The sequence below is a fragment of the Lutra lutra genome, chromosome 7 (assembly GCF_902655055.1).
Source record: "Lutra lutra chromosome 7, mLutLut1.2, whole genome shotgun sequence".
NCBI classification, from domain to species: domain Eukaryota; kingdom Metazoa; phylum Chordata; class Mammalia; order Carnivora; family Mustelidae; genus Lutra; species Lutra lutra.
The window spans coordinates 28515810-28536165 of NC_062284.1; the positions used below are offsets into that span (position 1 = coordinate 28515810).

Genomic DNA, 20356 nt, shown 5'->3' on the forward strand with positions numbered 1-20356 from the left:
TTCTCAAAACCTCTGCTGTTTATTACTGAGAAAAATTAATGCAGGATAGTAAAAAAACAAACAAACAAAAAAATAAAAAAACAACAACAAACCCAGCCTCTCTGGGTAAGAGCCATGAAATGCCACAGGAAGCAGAGAACAAAATGAGCTAATGTGACAGGAGCTTCATAGAGTTGAGGGATGGGAGCTCATCAGGGTAGGAAAGGGAGGGCTTGGACAGGCTGAGAGCAAAGGAAGTCCCCAGGGACTATGGACAGCTGAGGAGCAGGGCGGGGGGGCAGGGGGGTGTGCACAACCATAGCCGGAAGGAATATAAGAAAGAACACTTTGCGTTAAGCCACTACTCATGCCTACCAGAGTGCTCTGAGTCTATATTAATTCTCACAGAGCTGGGGCATGTCTCCTGCCCCTTTCTGAGTAAGCAGCATAATACTCTCATAGTCTTAATCCATTAGCTCCGAGAAGTGAGGCTAACTTAGAAAGTAGAGTCATGATCTTGATCTGTGCTCAGGAGAAGAGAATCTTAGAGCTGCTGCTTGATGCCCACTGACCCGAGTGGAGCCCCACTCCTCAAGCAGTGCCTGGCTGAACACACAAATCTACTGGCCTAAGGTGAGATGAAGAAACAAACTCTCAATCCTGGCACTGTGGTCAGCTGGCAGCCATCAGAGGCGCACTGGCCTGGACTCCCCGGATTCCAGGGCTCCTTGCCAACGTTGGTGTGCTAATTCTTGCTTAGGTCTTCTTAGGAACTATGGAAACCTCTTCTGTTCCCTAAATGATGGTACAGGTAAATACCAGAGCATGCTTTTTGCCACAATGACAAAAGTAGCTTTTGTGAAATAGGCATGTAGTTTGGCTTACCAGCCAGGGAACTCAGTGTCATGCATGCGGAAACCTACTGGAAAACAAACAAACAAACAAACAAAGCAGAACAAGACAAAACAAGAAGCTGCAGGTACTTTTAAGATGAACAGTATGAATGATTAACAGTTATCGAAGCACTGTCCCAAAGAGTCAAAAGCCGGTTCCTTTCTTACCTCAAATTTATTGTTTCATTCTTTTCCTTCCCCTCTCTCTCCCTGTCAATTAACAAAACACTGAGTGATGACAATATGCCAAACAGCATACTGTCAATAAAGTCCATTTTGAAGAGGAACACCAACTCCCCCGGGTTAGAACCTGACTCAAAGGCTAACTATACCTTCTTTTATTAATCTCCACTTTGTCAGCAGAGCAAAGGAACCCAAAGTAACTTCGGCATCAAACAGTTTGTACTTAGAAATGTCTCATTTCAAAGAGAACACTGTCTTAAGGCAGAGGCAAGACTATCACTTAGAAACTGTCAGCTCAGATTTATATAAAAAGAACTCTCACAGGTATTTCACTTGATCCCCACAGTAGAGGTGAATATGATGACCCCCGTTTAGAGGAAACTGATGCAACAAGAATAAGGCACTTGCCCAAATTCTCCCAGCTAAGAACCAACAGAGGTAAAACAGAATCCAGGTTCATCCGACTCCAAAGCCACTGCTCTTTTTATTTTGCCAAAATGTCTCTCAAGAGGAAAGATAACATATTCTTGGAATTTCTTTTTTGTGGTATCCAGTGAACAAATAAAGTACTCACTTATGTTGGGCTAACTAAATATTTAGGTTTTCTCAGTGATATAAGTGAACTTTTATCAAAACTCACTTAAACTCTAAATAAGAGTCTCCACAAAATATCCAGGAATTGTGTATGCTACCTCTCTGGAATGTAATACTTCTGAAATAAAGCTGTCTGCTACTCTATCCCAGGTGGCCAGGGCTCACCAAGTGACTGAAGAGAAGGGGAAAGCAGATCTTGGGTGGAAAGCTTACTCAGGATCCTTATGACAAAGAGCAGTTTGCAGTTAAAGACCAAACTGCAGTTCAGTCCCAGCCATTTGGCTGGGACTCTCCACTATGGCAATCTTGGCTTCAGACTGCTCTTCCGTTAGTTAGGGATTTCTTCAAATTTCACAGCTCAGGCTTTTGTTAATGTACTTACCTCTTCTAGTACCCAACGCAGAAAGTAATCCTTCTGTTACTACTATTCAGCTCCGTGCAATTTATGTAAGCAGTACAGCTGCCCAGGAGTTCATCCAGTCTCCTTGTTTTAGGATTCGAGAAGGTCACAGACCAAAGAGATTTCCTTTCTAAGGCTTTTTCGGCTCGATTTGAGTTTTGTAAGTGAAGTTGAGCTCCTCTGTTTTTCTCCCTAATGGGGGGTGTAAGCTTTTGCTATTCAAGCCTGAATACATATACAATTTTCTTATGGTCCTCCATATGGAAACCATAGGGCAGAAATGACTCACAAATGAAACGTGAAAGACAGATTAAAAAACTATACTTACTTAGGAGGAATTCGTGAAGCTGTGTTCACATTTGTGGTTGGGACTACTACTTGAAGAATGTGTTCAAGGGCTGTTAATCCACCAGCAACTTGAAATGCAATCTGATCTGCTACATTCTAGACAGAAACACAAACAGAAATCAGCCCAATTTCCCAGGAATAAAATTATCACCAAATAAAATATTTAGTGGTAGTGTCAAACATTGTGTTGGTTCCATTATTCTACAAATATTTATTGAATGTTTACACAGTGCTAGGAACAGCAGGTCAAAACTGGTGAACACATAAGACAAAATCGCTGTCCTCCATGAAGCTTAAAATTTAGTGGATGAGAGCAACACCAGTCAAAAACCATAAATAAAATAATTTCAATTATGATAAGTACCTTAAAGAAAAAGGAAAGGTGCTCTATAAGAATAATGGGGAACCAACTACATATTGGAGAAAGGGTCAGCACAGGCTTTTCTGGGAAAGTTGAGGCTTTGAAGCAGGCCAAAGAAAAGGGAAGGATTGAGCACTCCATGCAGAGGACAAAATCTTTTCACACAGAATTTTTAGCAATACTTTAAAGGATCACATCATTTTGTCATGTTAATTTCCACCTAACAAGACAAATGGACTGCCATAAAAACTTCCTGTCCTATTCCTTTTCAGTAGCAGAAGATAATCTAATATCTAACCATCCACATGTCTTTATTCACCACTTCAGCTATTTTAGGGAGGATATTAAGTTACCATTGTAGAACTCAATCTATGATTCTTTCTTTCTGTAAATAATTTCTGGATTGTTTACAAATCTCATGAAGGGACCATCTCTGGCTTCTTTGCATTCCTGTGGCATGGGGAGAGGCCGGGGCCATTCTATGGTCCACTGTACCATTGTTTTTTTTTTTTAAGATTTTATTTATTTATTTGATGGAGAGAGATCACAAGTAGGCAGAGAGGCAGGCAGAGAGAGAGAGAGAGGAAGAAGCAGGCTCCCTGCGAAGCAGAGAGCCTGATGCGGGATTCGATCCCAGGACTCTGAGATCATGACCTGAGCCGAAGGCAGAGGCTTAACCCACTGAGCCACCCAGGTGCCCCACTGTATTGGTTTTTAACGCACACACAGAATCACTGCATCATATACCGAAAAAAGTAGGCTAGCAACCTGTGATGGGCTACGTTGTGTCTGTCTCCCTGCCCCCAAATTCCTAGGTTTAAGTCCAACCCCTAGTACCTCAGCATGTGACTGTTTTGAGGAGGTCTTTAAAGAAGTGATTAAGTTAAATTGAGACTGTTAGTGTACGGCCCTAATCCGAATGACGGGTGTCCTTGTAGGAGGAGGAAAAGACACCAGAGATCCAAGTGCATAGAGAGAAGGCTGTGTGAGGCAGAGAGAAACCTGCTATTTATAAACCAAGGAGAGACTGACCTCAGGAAAAACCAAACCTGCTAACATCTTTTTTTTTTTTTTTAAAGATTTTATTTATTTATTTGAGAGAGAGACAGTGAGAGAGAGCATGAGCGAGGAGAAGGTCAGAGGGAGAAGCAGACTCCCCATGGAGCTGGGAGCCCGATGCGGGACTCGATCGCGGGACTCGATCCCGGGACTCCGGGATCATGACCTGAGCCGAAGGCAGTCGTCCAACCAACTGAGCCACCCAGGCGTCCCAAAACCTGCTAACATCTTGATCTTGGAATTCCAGCCTACAGAATTGTAAGAAAATACATTTCTATTGTTTAAGTAGCCCAGTCTGTGATACTTTGTTATAGCAGCCCCAGCACACAAATGCACAACCCCCCTATTATGTCATCACCTTATGCTTCTTCTCATAGTATTTTACAATTCATGAAGCCTTGAAATATCTTTGACATACGAATTTTTTTTTTTTTGGGAGGGGGGATGCAGAGGGGAGGGGTATGAATTATACACAGGCTCTGTCAAACATGTTTGCCTGATTCTTCTGATATTCTAAGCACAACGCTCTGCTTGATGTGGACTACTAATTACTGACCGGCTGTAGTATAGGTCTAGACTCTGGTAGTATAGTACCTTAGTCATTCAATTACGTACTACATGCACAATAAAATACAGTTTGAGACTATAATAGGTTTATTGTGAATCCTAGACAGGAACTCATACTTTGAAGACAGATAATTTTCTTTGCAATAAAACTAACAATTAAAAAATTGAAAAACCCAGATGTATTCAGTAATTTGAAACCATAATGCTGTTACCATTCTTTCTTCTTATGCTAGGATGTCAATGTGATTAGAAAATGATAGTAAATTTTGAAGATTTTATTTACTTTATTTATTTGAGAGAGACTGTGAGCATGAGCAGGTGGAGAAGAGGTGTGGGGGAGGGAGAGGGATAAAGAGACTCCGTGCTAAGCACGGAGCCCAACATGGGGCTCAATCTCAGGACCCTGAGATCATGAACCCAGCTAAAACCAGGAGTCAGATGTCTGAACTCTTGGTTTTGGCTCAGGTCATGAAATCAGGTCTTGAAATCAAGCCCAGCCTGGGGTTCCATGCCCAATGAGGAGTCTGCTAGAGTTTCTTTCTCTCTCTCCCTCAGGCCCCTCCCAGCACTCACTCCCTCTCTCAAATAATAAATATTAAAAAAAAAATTGTATTAGCACATAACACAAAGAAAACTGCACTAATCATAACTGTGTAGCTAGATGAGGTATGACAAACTGAACATACCCTGTAACAACTCCAAAATAAAAAATAAATCTTTATAATATCCCATAATATCCCTGATACCCATCACATGAAGTCTCTCTCCATCTTCCCCAAATGTAAAGAATCACAAACCCTCTTTGTCTTTTCAGGTCTATAAAAATAGAATCATACTTTGCATATTCCATAGAATCTAGCTTTTCTTGCTCATTTTTCCCCTAAGTTATCTTTACTGCTGTCTATACCAATATTTCATTCATTTTCCTTGTTAGAATATAGTATTCCTCTGTCTGATTATATACCTCAACTTACTTTTTTTTTAATCAGAAGAATTTACTTTATTCTAGTGTCTTTTTTCCCTCCTCCCATATTAATTTCACTTTTAACATTACAGGCTGAAGATGACTACTCTTATTATCTTACTCAGCTTACTTAAATGTTTCATTGCTAACTGACATTTGGATTGTTCCCACTTTCAGACTCTGGATGATGCTGTTTTAAACATTTTGGCACAAGTATTTGTGCAAATATGACATGCAGTTGTGCTGCACTTATGCTTAAGAGTGGAATTCCTGGGTCACACGGTATATATACATGCTCAATTTTACTAGCTATGGCCAAACAGCTTTCTAAGGCATTTGGAACAATTTGTGTACACAATACAGTGCAGTGATAATTTCAGTTATTCTACATTCACACCAAAATTGATTTTATCAGTTTTTTTAAACTTCAGTCATGCTAATGGTGTGTGATGGCATTTCATTGAGGTTTTTATTTGCCTTTCCCTGATAATTAGTGGGATCGAACACCTTATGTTTACTGATTAGTTTTTTAAATTGAGGTACACTTTACAATTGGATGAAAGGCTCAGATCTTAAGCATACCATTCAAATAAATTTGAGAGATGCTTATCAAGACCTTAGAAAGTTCCCTCATGCCACTTTTACAGTTGCTCCCCTCTTCTTGAAGCAACTACACATTTGATTTATAGTACCATAGATTACACACCAAAAGCAAAAGCAAAAAAGCAAAAATAAATAAGTGGGACTACATTACACTAAAAAGATTCTGTGCAGCAAAGGAAACCATCGATAAAATGAAAAGACTATCTACTGAATGGGAGAAAATATTTGCAAGTCATATTTCTGGTAAAACATATAAAGAACTCATACAATTCAACAGTAAAAACCATAAACAATGTGATTAAAAAATGGGCAGAGATAAATATACATTTTTAAAAAGACATACAGATGACTGAGAGGTACTTGAAAGGATGTTCAATTAACACCATGAATCATCAGGGAAATGAAAATCAAAATCACAATGAGATACATCTCACACCTGTTAGAATGGTATTTGAAAGAAAGAAAGAAAGAAAGAAAGAAAGAAAGAAAGAAAAAGAAAAAGGGAGGGCAGGGAGGAAGGAAAGAGGGAGAGAGGGAAGATGGAAGGAAAGAAGGAGGATGGGAAGAAGGTAAGGGGGAAGGAGGGAAGGAGGGAGGGAAGACAGAGGAACTAGTGCTGGTGAGGATGTGAAGAAAAGGGAAACCTTATGCACTTCTGGTGGGAATATAAATTGGTACAGCCACTATGGAAAACTGTATATAGGTTCCTCAAAAAATTAAAAATACAAGTACCATACGATCCAGAAATTCTACTTCTGAGTATTTATCTGAAGCAAATCAAAACACTAATTTGAAAAGCTATATATACCCCTATGTTCACTGCAGCATTGTTTATAATAACCAAGATGTGGGGGCAAACTAAGTGTCCAATGATAAGTAAAACCTCTACAGATGTGATATATAAATACACAGAATGTTACTTAGTCACAAAAAGAATAAAATTTTGCCATTTGTGACAAATGGGTAAACCTTGAGAGCATTATGCTAAGTGAAATAAGTCAGGCAGAGAAAAACATGTGGAATCTTAACAAACAACAACAATTAACTCACAGATACAGAGAACAGATCAGTGGTTGCAGAAGTTGGGTGTGGGGAAAGTGGGATTGGTGAAGAGGATCAAAAGGTAAAAAGAAAGAAACAAAATACAGGTTAGTTTTGTCTCTTGTAGAATTTCATATAAATGAGATCATACAGTATGCGTGAATATTTTCTGGATTTAATTTGGTAGTGAATGGTCATCCTGCCAGCAATGTTTCTATTGCATCTGGTACCATGAAAACATATAAAGCATAAGGAGTACAGCAGAGGACCACTGAGTCAAGATAGGGAAGTAAACACATACAAACACCTCCTTTTTTTTTTATACTCAAAAGGAGTAGGGGATGTATTGCATGGAGCACTGGGTATGGTGCATAAACAATGAATCTTGGAACACTGAAAAAAATAAAATAAAATTTAAAAGTGAAGAAAAGAAGTAGGAATTATAGATAAAATATTTAATAATGTTAAAAATGCACAACCACCTTAAAAAATAAATGCAACATCTCTGTGAAGCAGGGATGGAAAAGCTCAAAGCATAGGGCAAGAGTCCAAAAAGAATATTTGCCCTTCTAGACTTTTCCCTCTTTCTCAGCTTTCACACTGATTCAGCCTCTAAGTTCTGATTATTCCATTTCTGTTGGAGCTCTCAACTCCTGTCTACTCCTATCATGCCAGTTCAGACTTTCAAGGTCTCCTGCTTGAGGTACTGCAGCAATTACCCAACTAGTATCTTTGGATCTGGGCTCAGCCCAAACAAGCCTATTCTATGGAGTAGTATTTCCCAAGTATCCTAAGATAAAAGTTTTATTCCTTTCCTTTCCTTCCTTTGATTTTTACTCCACTGTAGCCCAATACTTTTGTGAAATATAATACAAAAGTAATACTGAACAAATGAGGGAAAATGTACAAAATAAGAAACCACATTTTAAAGTATTAGAGACAACAGACAAAAGTTATTCTGCCAATTTGCTAAAACTTACTCTTGATTTGCGTATTTATCTCACCCTGTTGTAGTGACAGTGGCCCAGCACTGGACTGGGGATTCCCTTTAGAGTTGTCCTACTCTGGATGCCTATATGTGCAATGAGGAAAATATTCTCCAGAGTAAATGTAATCATGCTACTTTTTGCTTAAAACACTTGAATAAATTCTTCTTCACTATCTGCAGGAGGCTCAAATTCCTTAGCACAAATCTTCAAAATCTGATGCCCCATTTAATAGCCTTCTTCCCTCCCATGCTCCTGCCTCTCCCTCAACCAAATTCCCCACCGGGCCCATTTTCTCTTTCATGCCTCTGTGCTTCTGCATCTACTGTTCCACCTTCCCAGGTGGGTGATCCTCCAGCATTTTATCTTTGTATTGTCCACTAAATTCAGAGCTTCCTGAGGTCAGGGACCTTGTCTGCTTCACCACAGCTTTGACACCGAGCAGAGGGGATTGCACTCAGTGAGTGCTCAATGGTTGTGAGTGACAGTTTTAAGAAAGAAGGTTGATAAGGGTACTTGGACATGATTTGACAGTGAAAATACAGACAGTCAATAACTTCTCTGCAGGATAAAATCCTGCACTTGTTATCATGTATGCCTTGTAGAATAGTTTTTCATTATTAAGTGAGCTTCATGACCAAAGAATAAAATTCAGTTTTTCGAGACTGAGCCTCCTTAATAGCCATCAGGGAAGGTACAGCCATTTCAATGTAAAGCCTTCATATATTGATATCTCTTAGTTCAGAAACACAGTATATTATACCTCAAGCCAAGCAGATGTACCAGCTGATGCAATCTGTCCCCAGGGAAATAAAGCAGCACCACGGCTGTTCTTGTAGACTTTTCCACAATGGGAGAGAACTGGGTCAACATTGCACAAGTGGAGGGGAAAAGGAATGAGTAAAAGCAGACCATTTTAATGTATACATCTACGTTTTAAAAACAAAACAAAACTCAAAGCCTTTTATGCAGTGCCAAAAACATGGACGTGACCTCTTGAGAAACGTAAGATATAGGCTCTAACAGACATGAAGCAGGAAGAAGTATGCCAATGGCAGGAAGATAAAGGCCATTCAAAGCCAAATTTTTACTAATTTATTATCGAAAACTGAAGTTTTAATTTATCATCACTTGCAGCTATTCAAGGAAATAAACCAAAAAGCAAAACCAACTGTGAAATAAGAAAAACCTCACACATCTCCTTCTGGAGTCATGGTGGTTCCTGGTTATATGGACTTCAGTGCTGCACATGCAACAAGCCACTTCAGGATTCTCTTCCACAGAACTCAGCCCAATGGCAACCCTGTTTAGGATCTTCCTAACTTCTCCTTCATCTCCAGTATCAACTTGTCTTCATCCCGTCATCTCTGCCCTACCTCAGGGCCCCCTTCTGTCTGTAAGCTCCGTAAGTATAACAGCCGGTTCACCTCCTCAGCCCCAGTTCTGGCTTAGAACAGGCGCGGTGAATACCTGTGGAATGAGCGACTGAACCAAAGGATGAACAAAGGAAAAGACTTCTCTCAGAGGGTAAAAAATGCCTTGTGAGCTCTTAGAGGCAAATACAACACCCAGGCCCATGAGAAAGGAGGAAATTCCTTCACGCAGTGCAAATGAATAGCTTTTCCTCCTCTCCACACATAACAGTGGATGAAACGATCCTATGATAGCCTATGATATTTTCACCTCACGCAGACAGAAAGGGAAATCAATCTGGCTCAATGATGAGCTGCCCAAATGCTAAAATTGAGGAAGAAACCCACCTTCTTAAGCACATGGCATTAAAAGCTCTATAAGCAAAGACAAAATGGAAATCACATTCACACAACAATCCACAAACTCAAAGGATGCAGGGAGTCTCCCCTTTCCTCTTCCTCTCTGAGGCCACCACACTGACTTCTAGTGCTGCTCACTGCTCTCTGTACTCGTGGACATCTAATGCCACAATGGGAATGAATGCTCCTCAAACACACTGTCTGGGAAAGACCCAGATCCAGTGTTTTTCACGAAGCCTTTCTGACAGCTTCAACTAAAGTGAAAGGTCTCTGCATTTAACTGCATTTCTTTTGGGGCCCTAATCACTTTCTCCTTTATCCCACACTTCCCTGTGTTCATGTTCCAGGCTGTAAAGCCTGAACTCTCCTACCTCTGCATTCTCAGTCAGGGTCAGGCACAGGATGCACACTGTAGGCACCGAGTAGAGTTTGTTTAATGACAGAAAATATCTCATCTAGAAAGGTACCCTTCCTTTTTCCCTTTACCCCTTATCCAAATACTCTATATTCAGACATGTGAAAATGGAGTTCTGATTTGAGTGAGGAAAAACTACCCCTCAAGAGGAAATGTGTGGCTTTACTTAACGTACCTGGCATAACACCTTAATAGCTCTGCCTTCCTCTGCTCTCGCTGACTCTGAGAATGACAAGTGACTAATAGGATTAGTGGCTCCATTCTAATAACCCAGCTTAGCTGAAGGCCAGCAAAAAATGACAGCTTCAATCTGAATTACATGGCCTGGGAATCCATTCAATTATTAACTAGAGTAACTGTTATTGCCTCTCCCAATCAAAGAAGAGGCAGCTGTTAATCTTTGGTGGCCTACAAAGGCTGGTGGCCTTTGTACTTGACTTCTCTACAGACTCTAATTATGTTCTTTGTGATCGCAGAGGAAGGCCTTCCTAGCCTTTTAGACAGAGGTGGCAGATGGGGAAAACTGTTTGCCTGTTCATTAGCAGGATAGGCTAGATTTGTTCTGAGCATCTGGTGGTACCTTGGGCCCTGTTTAGAGATAACACAAGCAGGTTTCAGGCAAGTCCATACATTTAGAACTCAGTAGCCCAATTTATAGTGATGAGGAGATCCTGGAGTACATTTTTTTATGGTTATTTTTCCCACATGGAAAATTTTCCTAACACCTAAAGGACATCTTCATTCCTCTACTATCTTCACCTGTTAGTGCTGGCTTAAAAGAAGCTAGCATGATGAGCTGATAGTCCTTGTTCTATGATTTTTCCCTTCTGAGCCTTTTAATGTTGGTTTCTTCAAATTCCCCATAATCTACATAAATGTCTAGGCTCAGCTTTTCAGCTGTACGCTCACACTTGAAAGGATTCAGGTGTTGGGGTCAAGAATATCACAAGGAAGTCAGAAACTTAAGGAAATGCGGTGCCAGAAAGAGTAAAATCATAACATACCACTTGAAGGCTTGTGTAATAAGGTAAGTGGGGCTGAGAGAGGCTGGAAAAGCTATCTCAAGATGAGAGAAACAATTCCTTTGTAATGCTAATCAGAACTTGGACCCTTTGGAAGGCTCTCCCTAAGGGAGCTGAATTGTGCCATTTTTGACCTGTTTGGACTAAGTGAGATGAGGGCAGGGTGAGTGAGAGGGGGTGGTGCAGAAACTAAAGGATGAAAGCAGGACACAAGACCTCCTGTTCTTCCCTTTAAGCTGTTATGAGATAGATGACCAAAGATTAGTGTACAGAGTTCACTACTGCCATCCAACAAAACTCACAATTAAAGTTATTCTCATCTCCCTCGTCCTCACATGCTACCATGCTGCCTCATGGCAGGCACTGGCCAGGCCCAGCACTCACAGTCCTAGTGACAAATGCAGTGCAGTGAGTCCCATAGCGCAGGGATGTACACAGAACCGTGTGCCCACAAGGAAATGGTTCCTGGGACTAGTTCTTCAGGACATCCATATGCACAGTTTCTACACTTATCACATAAAAAGACAAAAACCCAGAGTCAAGGACCTACATATAAGGCTCCTTGAACAACTGCTTTATTTTTTCCACCCTTCCCAAATTCCAGGCTACCTGCTGGTTTACAGCAGAACTTGAGGAGTCTTACTGCAGAAGTTCCTTTTCCCGTTTCTGCATCTCAGGGGTCCTGGATATTCTAACACTTAGAGGCAAAAGGAACTTGGGGCTGTGAGACCAAGGAGAATCTCTTTTGGCCAAAAATGTGATATGGACAAAAGTGAGTAACATGGACAAACTCCTTTAGGTCTAGCAGTAACCAGAGGGTAGGACCTGAGAGGCTCAGAGGCTCTTCTCCACCTCGATGGCAAGGAAAGGGACAGTGTTCCTACACCACCCTGTTCTCTCTCCATCATTAAATTTATAGTTCTTGACCCATTTTTAAATTATTTAATTATAGACTAGATCATACTGATTATCTATTTACTTAATCACAAAGCAGACTAGGAGCTCCTGGACAGCTGGAGTTATGTTTATATAGAATCTAGGGGAAAAAGTAGGTTTGAGATTACTCAATCATTAAAAAAGAATGAGATCTTTCCATTTGCAAAAAGAATGGACCTAGAGGGCATAATGCTAAGTGAAATAAGTCAGAGACAAAGACCATATGACTTCATTCATATGTGGAATTAAAAAATCAGAACAAATGAACAAAGAAAAAAGTGACAAACAAAAAAACATACTCTTAGATACAGAGAATAAATTGGTGGTTGCCAGAGGAGAGTTAGGTTGGGGGACGGATGGAATAGATAAAGGGGATTAAGAGTACACTTAACCTGATGAGCACTGAGCAATGTATAGAATTGTGAATCACTATATTATACACCTTAAACTAATGTAACACTATATGCTAACTATACTTCAATTTAAAAAAAACCATTTAAGAGTAGGCATTCAGCAAATGGCTGCTCAATCAAAAAAATAAAGGTACAGGGGCGCCTGGGTGGCTCAGTGGGTTAAAGCCTCTGCCTTCGGCTCAGGTCATGATCCCAGGGTCCTGTGATCGAGCCCCACATCGGGCTCTCTGCTCAGCAGGGAGTCTGCTTCTTCCTCTCTCTGCCTGCCTCTCTGCCTACTTGTGATCTCTGTCTGTCAAATGAATAAATAAAATATTTAAAATAATTAAAAAAATAAAGGTACAGTCTAGTTGCAAGGATTTTAACATCAGAAACTGTCTTAAGAGGAGAGAGAAAAAATCCATCAAGCCTACAATGAGAAAGAAAAGGTGTAGAAACACCAACATGCCTGGGGAAGTCAAGATAAGGGTACAAGTAAGCTAGAAAACGTGGAAAAGGTTAGTACTTCTCGCCTGTGTTGGCAAGGCAAGGCAAGGCAAGGCAAGCCCAGCCAAGCCCAGCCTAGCCTAGCCCAGCCCAGCACAGCCCTGGTTTGAAGGAGACAAGCCCAGAGAGGTAAAGGCCAACAGCATCTTTGCTTACATACTGCCCTACTCGTGTTGGCACCATTTTTTTTACCCTATTCTCAAGTAGGCTCAGACTCTTTCATGTCTTTAAGGAGGGACACAGAAGAAAGAGGGAGGGGGAAGGCAGTTTTTAAAGTGAAAGCAAACTAAAGGAAGGAACAGGAACCCAAACTTTACTTTTCTCAAAGCGCCATCCTGGAGGGCTAAAAGTGACATTTCAAGGGCTTATCATGTGGCAGGCCCTGGGCTGTTCTCATATAAGCTCTCACAATAACCCTATGAGGTAGGAATGATCATCCATTATATAGATAAGAAAAACAGCCTTAGAGGAGTCACATAAGTTCTTCGTGCTAGTAAGTGGCAGAGCTGGGCACGGAGTCTAGGTTTATTTAACTTCATATGATGGATCTACTCAAAGAATGTTGTGGGAAAATCTGGCACGTTATTATAGAAATTTGCTTGGCTCCTGGCATACTTATCACTAAACATCCCAATTTTATAAAATCTTAGCCTTTTTAAAAAATGAAAATTAAGTTTATTTTATTTTTTTAAAAGATTTTATTTATTTATTTCAGAGAGAGAGAGAGAGAGAGAGAGAGAGGTCACAAGCAGGCAGGGGGGGCGGGGAAGCAGGCTCCCTACTGAGCAGAGGGCCCTATGTGGAGCTCGATCCCAGGACTCTGAGATCATGACCTGAGCTGAAGGCAGGGGCTTAACCCACTAAGCCACACAGGTGCCCCAAAAATTAAGTTTAAAAAATTTTAAAGAAAACTTTATTTTGAAATTATTTAGATCTTTTATTATTTTAGATTATGTATTTTAGAAAAGTTTCAAGGACACTAGAGCATTCCTATATACCTTAATCTAGCTTTCCCTCATGTTAAAATTTTACATAACCACTGTACATTTATCAAAACTAAGAAATCACATTAAAATTATACTGCTAGCTAAACTCTAGACATTATTTGGCTTTCCCCTAGTTTTCCCACTGATGCTTTTTTTCTGTTCACCATCAAGTCTAGAATACCACATTGCATTTAGCGCAACACTATTTTGAAGAGAAGGTGAAGTTACTTTTAGCATTAGAGGAAGTATCCTTAGCTCTCTTATATTAGAATTCACTAACAACTTAAAAAAAATTCTTGAAATAATCCAGACTCAGAGAATGTAAAGGAATGCCAAGTTTGACCATCACAAGTAAATAAGAAAGGAAATGAGAGCAAACTAGATTCTAAGGGACTGAAATACGAGTAGTTCTTTTAACTGGTGGTGCAGTTCTTGAGACTGTCAGGAAATGGGAAGTAATGTGCACACAGCAGGAGGGAAGCAGACCTTGAGTGAGGAGGGAGGGAATGTGGGACCAGGGTTAGAAAAGACTCCAGGTGGCCCAAGATGCACTCCCTCCACAGCTCCAGTCCCAAAAGACCATCAGTACACTTTTAGCTGGGGCAGACTTTCAAAACCCTTTCCTTCCCGAATGTCAGTGAAGTCTCTGTAGGCTTGGCTTCTAACTTCAGCTCAGACGTTGCTTCAGTCTTTTGAGTCTGCCTTCTCCACTTGCACCCACGGTACGATATTTATTGCAGGTTTTGTTGTTGTTTTCCCCAGAAGCAACTAGGTTAAAAGCCTTGTGACTGGGTACTAAGAAAGTTAAGAACTGATTTTAAAGATTTTATTTGTTTATTTGACAGAGAGAAATCACAAGTAAGCAGAGAGGCAGGCAGAGAGAGAGGAGGAAGCAGGCTCCCTGCTGAGCAGAAAGCCCAATTCGGGGCTCGAACCCAGGACCTGGGATCATGACCTGAGCCGAAGGCAGTGGCTTAACCCACTGAGCCACCCAGGCGCCCCAAGAACTGATTTTAGAAATGAATCTGCTAGGGTCTGCTTTTATTCAGTCCAGAGGAAATAAAAGGAGGGAAATGGCTAGACAATGCTTTTTAAGAGTGATTATCTGGAGCCAGCACTCTGGTTGAGGCCTTCTTCTCTAGCATCTAAAAGGTATAGAGAGAAAACAGGAGACAAAGGCAGGGCAAAATCTGTTACTTAGGAGACTGATATAAAATGTGGCAAGGAAGGAGGGAAAAATAAGGAGTCCTTCAGATCTGGGACCTGAAGATGATCATGTTAACTTATATTTTGGTTGTGAATGAAAACTGCTTAATAACACAGAACTTCTGTTCTCCATGACAACGTTGCAAACAGTACCTTCATCTGTGGAGAATAGTGTGAAGGCTTTTTTCAGAATATCTGGTCTTTCTTCTTAATTTTAAAATCGTATGTTTACTGAAGAGTTAATGTTGCCCCCCTGAATTCTAACATTAGAGCTGCTCTGTGCTACCGCTTTTAGCTAGTGAAAATAGACAAGACCTCTAGTAAAGATGAACCAAAATGTTTAAAAGTCTGCTTATTCAAGGCAAATAAAACCTAGAAGAGTCTTTAAGTCTGGAGAACACCAGGCCATTACAGAATCTTTCTGCTTTATGAAAAAGAAAATATAAATTCATTTTTCTCTACAAGGATTACTCAAGTTCATCTGAAGGGAAATTTGATGATCAATTTTTATTTACACGAAGCCTTTAGTCAGAAGCCTGCAACCAGTTTTGCTTTTAAATCAGCATGCCAGTCCATATCCTTCCAAAATGATAAGTCAAGTCATCATCTGGTAAAGATCCTAAAAAGAATCTGTCCCTCTGAAGGCATTCGTGTGTGAACATGAAATGGCACACAGTGCTAGACCTTTTTAGCAGAGAGTGGGAGAGGGAGGGATCTGACAAAGATGTGCAGAAATAATCTACTGCATGCGGGAATCAGATAAAAGGACCATTTAGGTTGCTAACTTCGTGATATAAAAGATTGCAAAATAATTCTTGCCCTGGGAGCTGTTGCCTAGAACAATTATTGTCCTCTAGACTGAGCTCCCTATGGATACAAACTGTGTCTTAGTCTCTGTTCGGGAACTGTCAGCATGGCCTCTGGAATAATTCTGCGAAGGTTTGAATCCCAACCTTTTCACACTTACTAGCTATATAACATCAGGCAAATCACCTATCCTCTCGATGCCTCAGTGTTCCTACTCCTAAGTTAGGACACATAATTCCACTCTAAGTGGTTGCTGAGAGGATTAAATCAGCTGTGCTACACAAATGTTAGTGATCATCATCTTCTTCACATGCCCTCCCTCCTCTTGCTACCCACCATACTGTCATCAAATAAATACCAGCTCCTACCCCTATCTTTGTGACATCTCGAAATTGTACTAAAGCATGATTTCTCACACAAATATCTCTGTTTTAGCTATGAGTCTACCTAAGGCTATCAGTCTCAACTTTCATGTCATTTTCCTCCAACGGGCCTTCTCTGACCTCTAGGTTGTAGTCAGTCTTCCTGCTACATCCATGAGCACCTCTGCATTTCCTCAATCCTTTCCTCAAACACTCATTGCTCTTAATTATAACTGCTTGTTGAATTGTCTAGAAGGGCAGGGCCTCTATCTGTCTTAATTACCACTATTTCCTATGTGCTTGGTATGTTAAAAAAAAAATCTCCATTGGCTGAGCACATGTGTCCATGCCCCAGGTATTCCAAGTACTGCCTTGTAGGCCATATCTTATATAATATTCACGACAGTGTGAGGCTGACACAGTTGGGGAAATTAAAGCTCCAAGAAGATAAGAAACTTGTTTAAGATTACTTAACCAGTAAGAGCTGATCTAGGAATCAAATCCAGATATGTCTGACTTTAGAATCTTAGCTTTAATCATCACTCTGTATTGCCTCTCTGTGCGGCAGACACTGAAAAATAAAATTGCTTCACTGAACTAAAATGTCTGCAAAGTGGGGGTAATGAATGATAGAGCTAGTGTTGAGAAGTTTCCCTAGACAGGATGATAGCATTACAGGCAAACCATAAACTTCGAGATTTAGGCGGGCTCTATATTGTTCTTGAGAGAGACTCCTGAAGCTTTGGAAAAGGGCCATTATTCAAGTAGTCAAAAATAAATGGCAAGAGACAGGAAAGAATTACAAAATATAAAAATTTTAGATGGAACTCGAAAATGATCTAACTTCCTTATGAAACTTAAACATATTAGATGAGGCCAAGATGTGCCAAAATATAGTAAGGTAGCCTTTTTAGGTAGTTTGGCAAATATTATGTGCTCTGTAATTTTACTAGATTTTTAATGGCATATTTTACAACTTATTGGCTTGGGTTTATATATGAACAAGCCTGTCATATCAATTCCTCAAACAAACTACCTAGTACCTAGAATATATAAGGAACCATAGTTGGTGCTGCAGAAGCCCGAACCTAAAAAATGGATTTTGAATACTTTGGATTTTGAAGGGAACAATATAAATTATAAGGTTTTTTGAGATAAAAATTTATTTTCTAGTTTCCTCTGGTCCTTGACATAAATACAATAAACTTAGGATATGTTAAAGAAAGCAAGCACAACAAAATAATGAGTCATGGCTAGTACTGCAACACTCTAATACCAGTTTTTTCTGAATAGACTGTAATGTAGTCCCAGAACTAAGTGTTTACTGGTATCACCAAATCTACCAAGTTGGCCATTTCTGAAAAGGATGCTATTTGGCCCAGGCAAGCATCTGTCTTGAATATTTAGGCATTTGCTTGACTTAAGGCAAGGGATGGACTAAAGACAAAACAAAACTACAACAACAAAACCCCACTGAATTTAACTGAACAAACATTTATTGTCTGCCAGCTATGAACCTGGTGCTTGCTAAGTGGTAGAAATACAGAAGCACAGAGGATTAGCATCCGCCCTCAAAGACCTCACATTCTATGGAGAAAGCTCTGAAAACAAGTTAGTGTACATAGCATGGTAAGTCCTATGTATGACATAGGTACAGGGTACACCTTGAGCTTACCTAGTAGGTACCTAACATGTTTGGATGGAGATCAGGGGAATGACAGGGAATACTATCTGGAGGAGGGGACACCAGAGCTGAGTCTCAAAAGACACGAAGCCATCCAGGTTAAGTATTTATGTGATAAGGATGGAAATGTGTGTGTTGGGATGGGGGCAGTGTGAGGGTTGGGGGAAGCAAAAAAGTTGAGTGGGAGAGAGGTAGGGGATGAGATGTATGGAGATAAGAGGGTGGAAGGGCCCATTCAAGGGATCATAACCCATTTAAAATGGTTAGAGTGCAACATGGGAGGGGAGAAGTGTTGAGATATGATGACAGAGGGGTAGGAAGAAAATATATTTTACAGGGGATCCTGTATACAAAAATATTATAGAGTATGACTCTTATTCTAAAGCAACAGAGAGACACAAAACAGTTTAAAGGAGACAGTGACACACCCAGATTTTTCACTTATGGAAGCTATGACGACGATACAGTGGAGAGAGTTAGAACAAAGACCTCAAATAGGAGATCATCATATATATATTCTGATTTAGAAATGAGCAGGAATCGCTTCTCGGACTTTTGGCTAAGATCCAGTGTAGAAATGAGCAGGAACCCAGCACCATCAGTGACAATTCAAATAGAGAAGATAGATGGCTGGCTAGAAGCTATACATATACACAAATAAAAGCTATAGGTTTGGCTATGGATTGGATGTGAGGAGAAAGGGGAGAAAGAAGAGCCAATTTACCAATCATTTTGTATACATAAGGCATAAGGGATATGAACTGGTTTGGTACAGAATCATAGTCTCCTCCATGAAGCAGCTTAGAATCTAACTGGGTAAAGTAGGCATAAAAAAAAATCCAATGATTTTCCAAGATAATGTCTAAGTACTAAATGAGTATGTGGCAGTCACAGAACCCATGCTCATGCAGGGCAGGGCAGAAAGAGCTCTCATGACTCCTTTTCATAATGCCAAATGAAAAACACTTCAAAAAACCATTTTAACTTTTTAATATATAGCCTTGGTGACAGTAAACAGTAGCTCAAATTGGGTATTTGTATATAGGATTGAAAATTGGATATTTTACTGTATTTGTCATTAATTAGCCATTACTGTTCAATATTAATTCCATGCAAAAGATAAAGAAACAAAATATGGAGGAGGGGGAAGAAACAGAACATATGGTGCTTCTTCTACGAAAGGCAATTTTTATTCCAGTGACTGTCATATATTGGTTGCCATAGACTCTGAACAAAAAAAAAAAAAAAAAAAAAGCCTACTTTTCCTTCTCCTTAATTTGAATTTACAAGGATTGCATGTTCTCTGAAGGTTTTGTAGATACTGGTTTGACATCTCTTCTCTGAACACAGCATCAGGGTCTACATCACAGGCCACTAAAATCTGTACCAAAATTTAGAGAGTGGACCTGTTTGAACACAAAACAGTTCAAAGAGGCTAGACTCAGAGTGATTTTTGTGTGTCCTTGTGCTCATTTCCCAAGCCCTAGCCAGAGTCTACAAGCTCAGAGGCCTACTGAAGCTCTGAAAGCTATTAGCTATCCACAGACACCATTTTGTCTTCTCAGAATGTGCATTTTATTTTATTTTATTTTATTTTAAAAAAGATCTTATTTATTTATTTGTCAGAGAGAGAGAGAGCACAGGCAGGCAGAGTGGCAAGCAGAGGCAGAGGGAAAAGCTCCCTGCAGAGCAAGAAGCCCGATGTTGGGACTCAATCCCCAGATGCTAGAATCATGACCGGAGCCGAAGGCAGGTGCTTAACTGGCTGAGCCACCCAGGCATCCCACAGAATATGCATTTTGTTAAGTAAACCTATTTCTGACAAGTCACCTCTTCTCTCATCTACCAAGAAATAGAGTTACTGTATTTCAGATGGCCAATGAGTGGCACTGATGGACAGTCAGGAGACTGCAGCAGATATGCAGTTATGTTACTTTTTTTTTTTTTTAAAGAACAATACAATTTGATAGTAAGAACTATGGCTATTTCAAAGTAACCTGGCAAGTCAAAACCCTGAAAAACTTCTATACAAGCTTAACACTTAATATACACAGTGCGAATATATTTACATGAAGATGTGAGCCTAAATCAGGTAAATTAACTTGCATATTAAAAGCTGTACTTTAGGGGCGCCTCGGTGGCTCAGTGGGTTAAAGCCTCTGCCTTTGGCTCAGGTATTGATCCCAGAGTGCTGGGATCCAGCCCCGCATCTGGCTCTCTGCTCAGCGGGGATCCTGCTTCCCATTCTCTCTCTCTGCCTGCCTGTGATCTCTGTCAAATAAATAAATA

At 40.2% G+C, this 20356-nt stretch overlaps 1 protein-coding gene across 1 annotated transcript in view; it reads right to left on the reverse strand.

Moving 5' to 3' along the window:
- Positions 1–20356, reverse strand: part of SCAPER (S-phase cyclin A associated protein in the ER) — a 478259-nt gene that overhangs the window by 148869 nt on the left and 309034 nt on the right. The window contains 1 exon segment of the mRNA XM_047736200.1: positions 2378–2493. Coding sequence (XP_047592156.1) covers positions 2378–2493 — 116 coding nt within the window.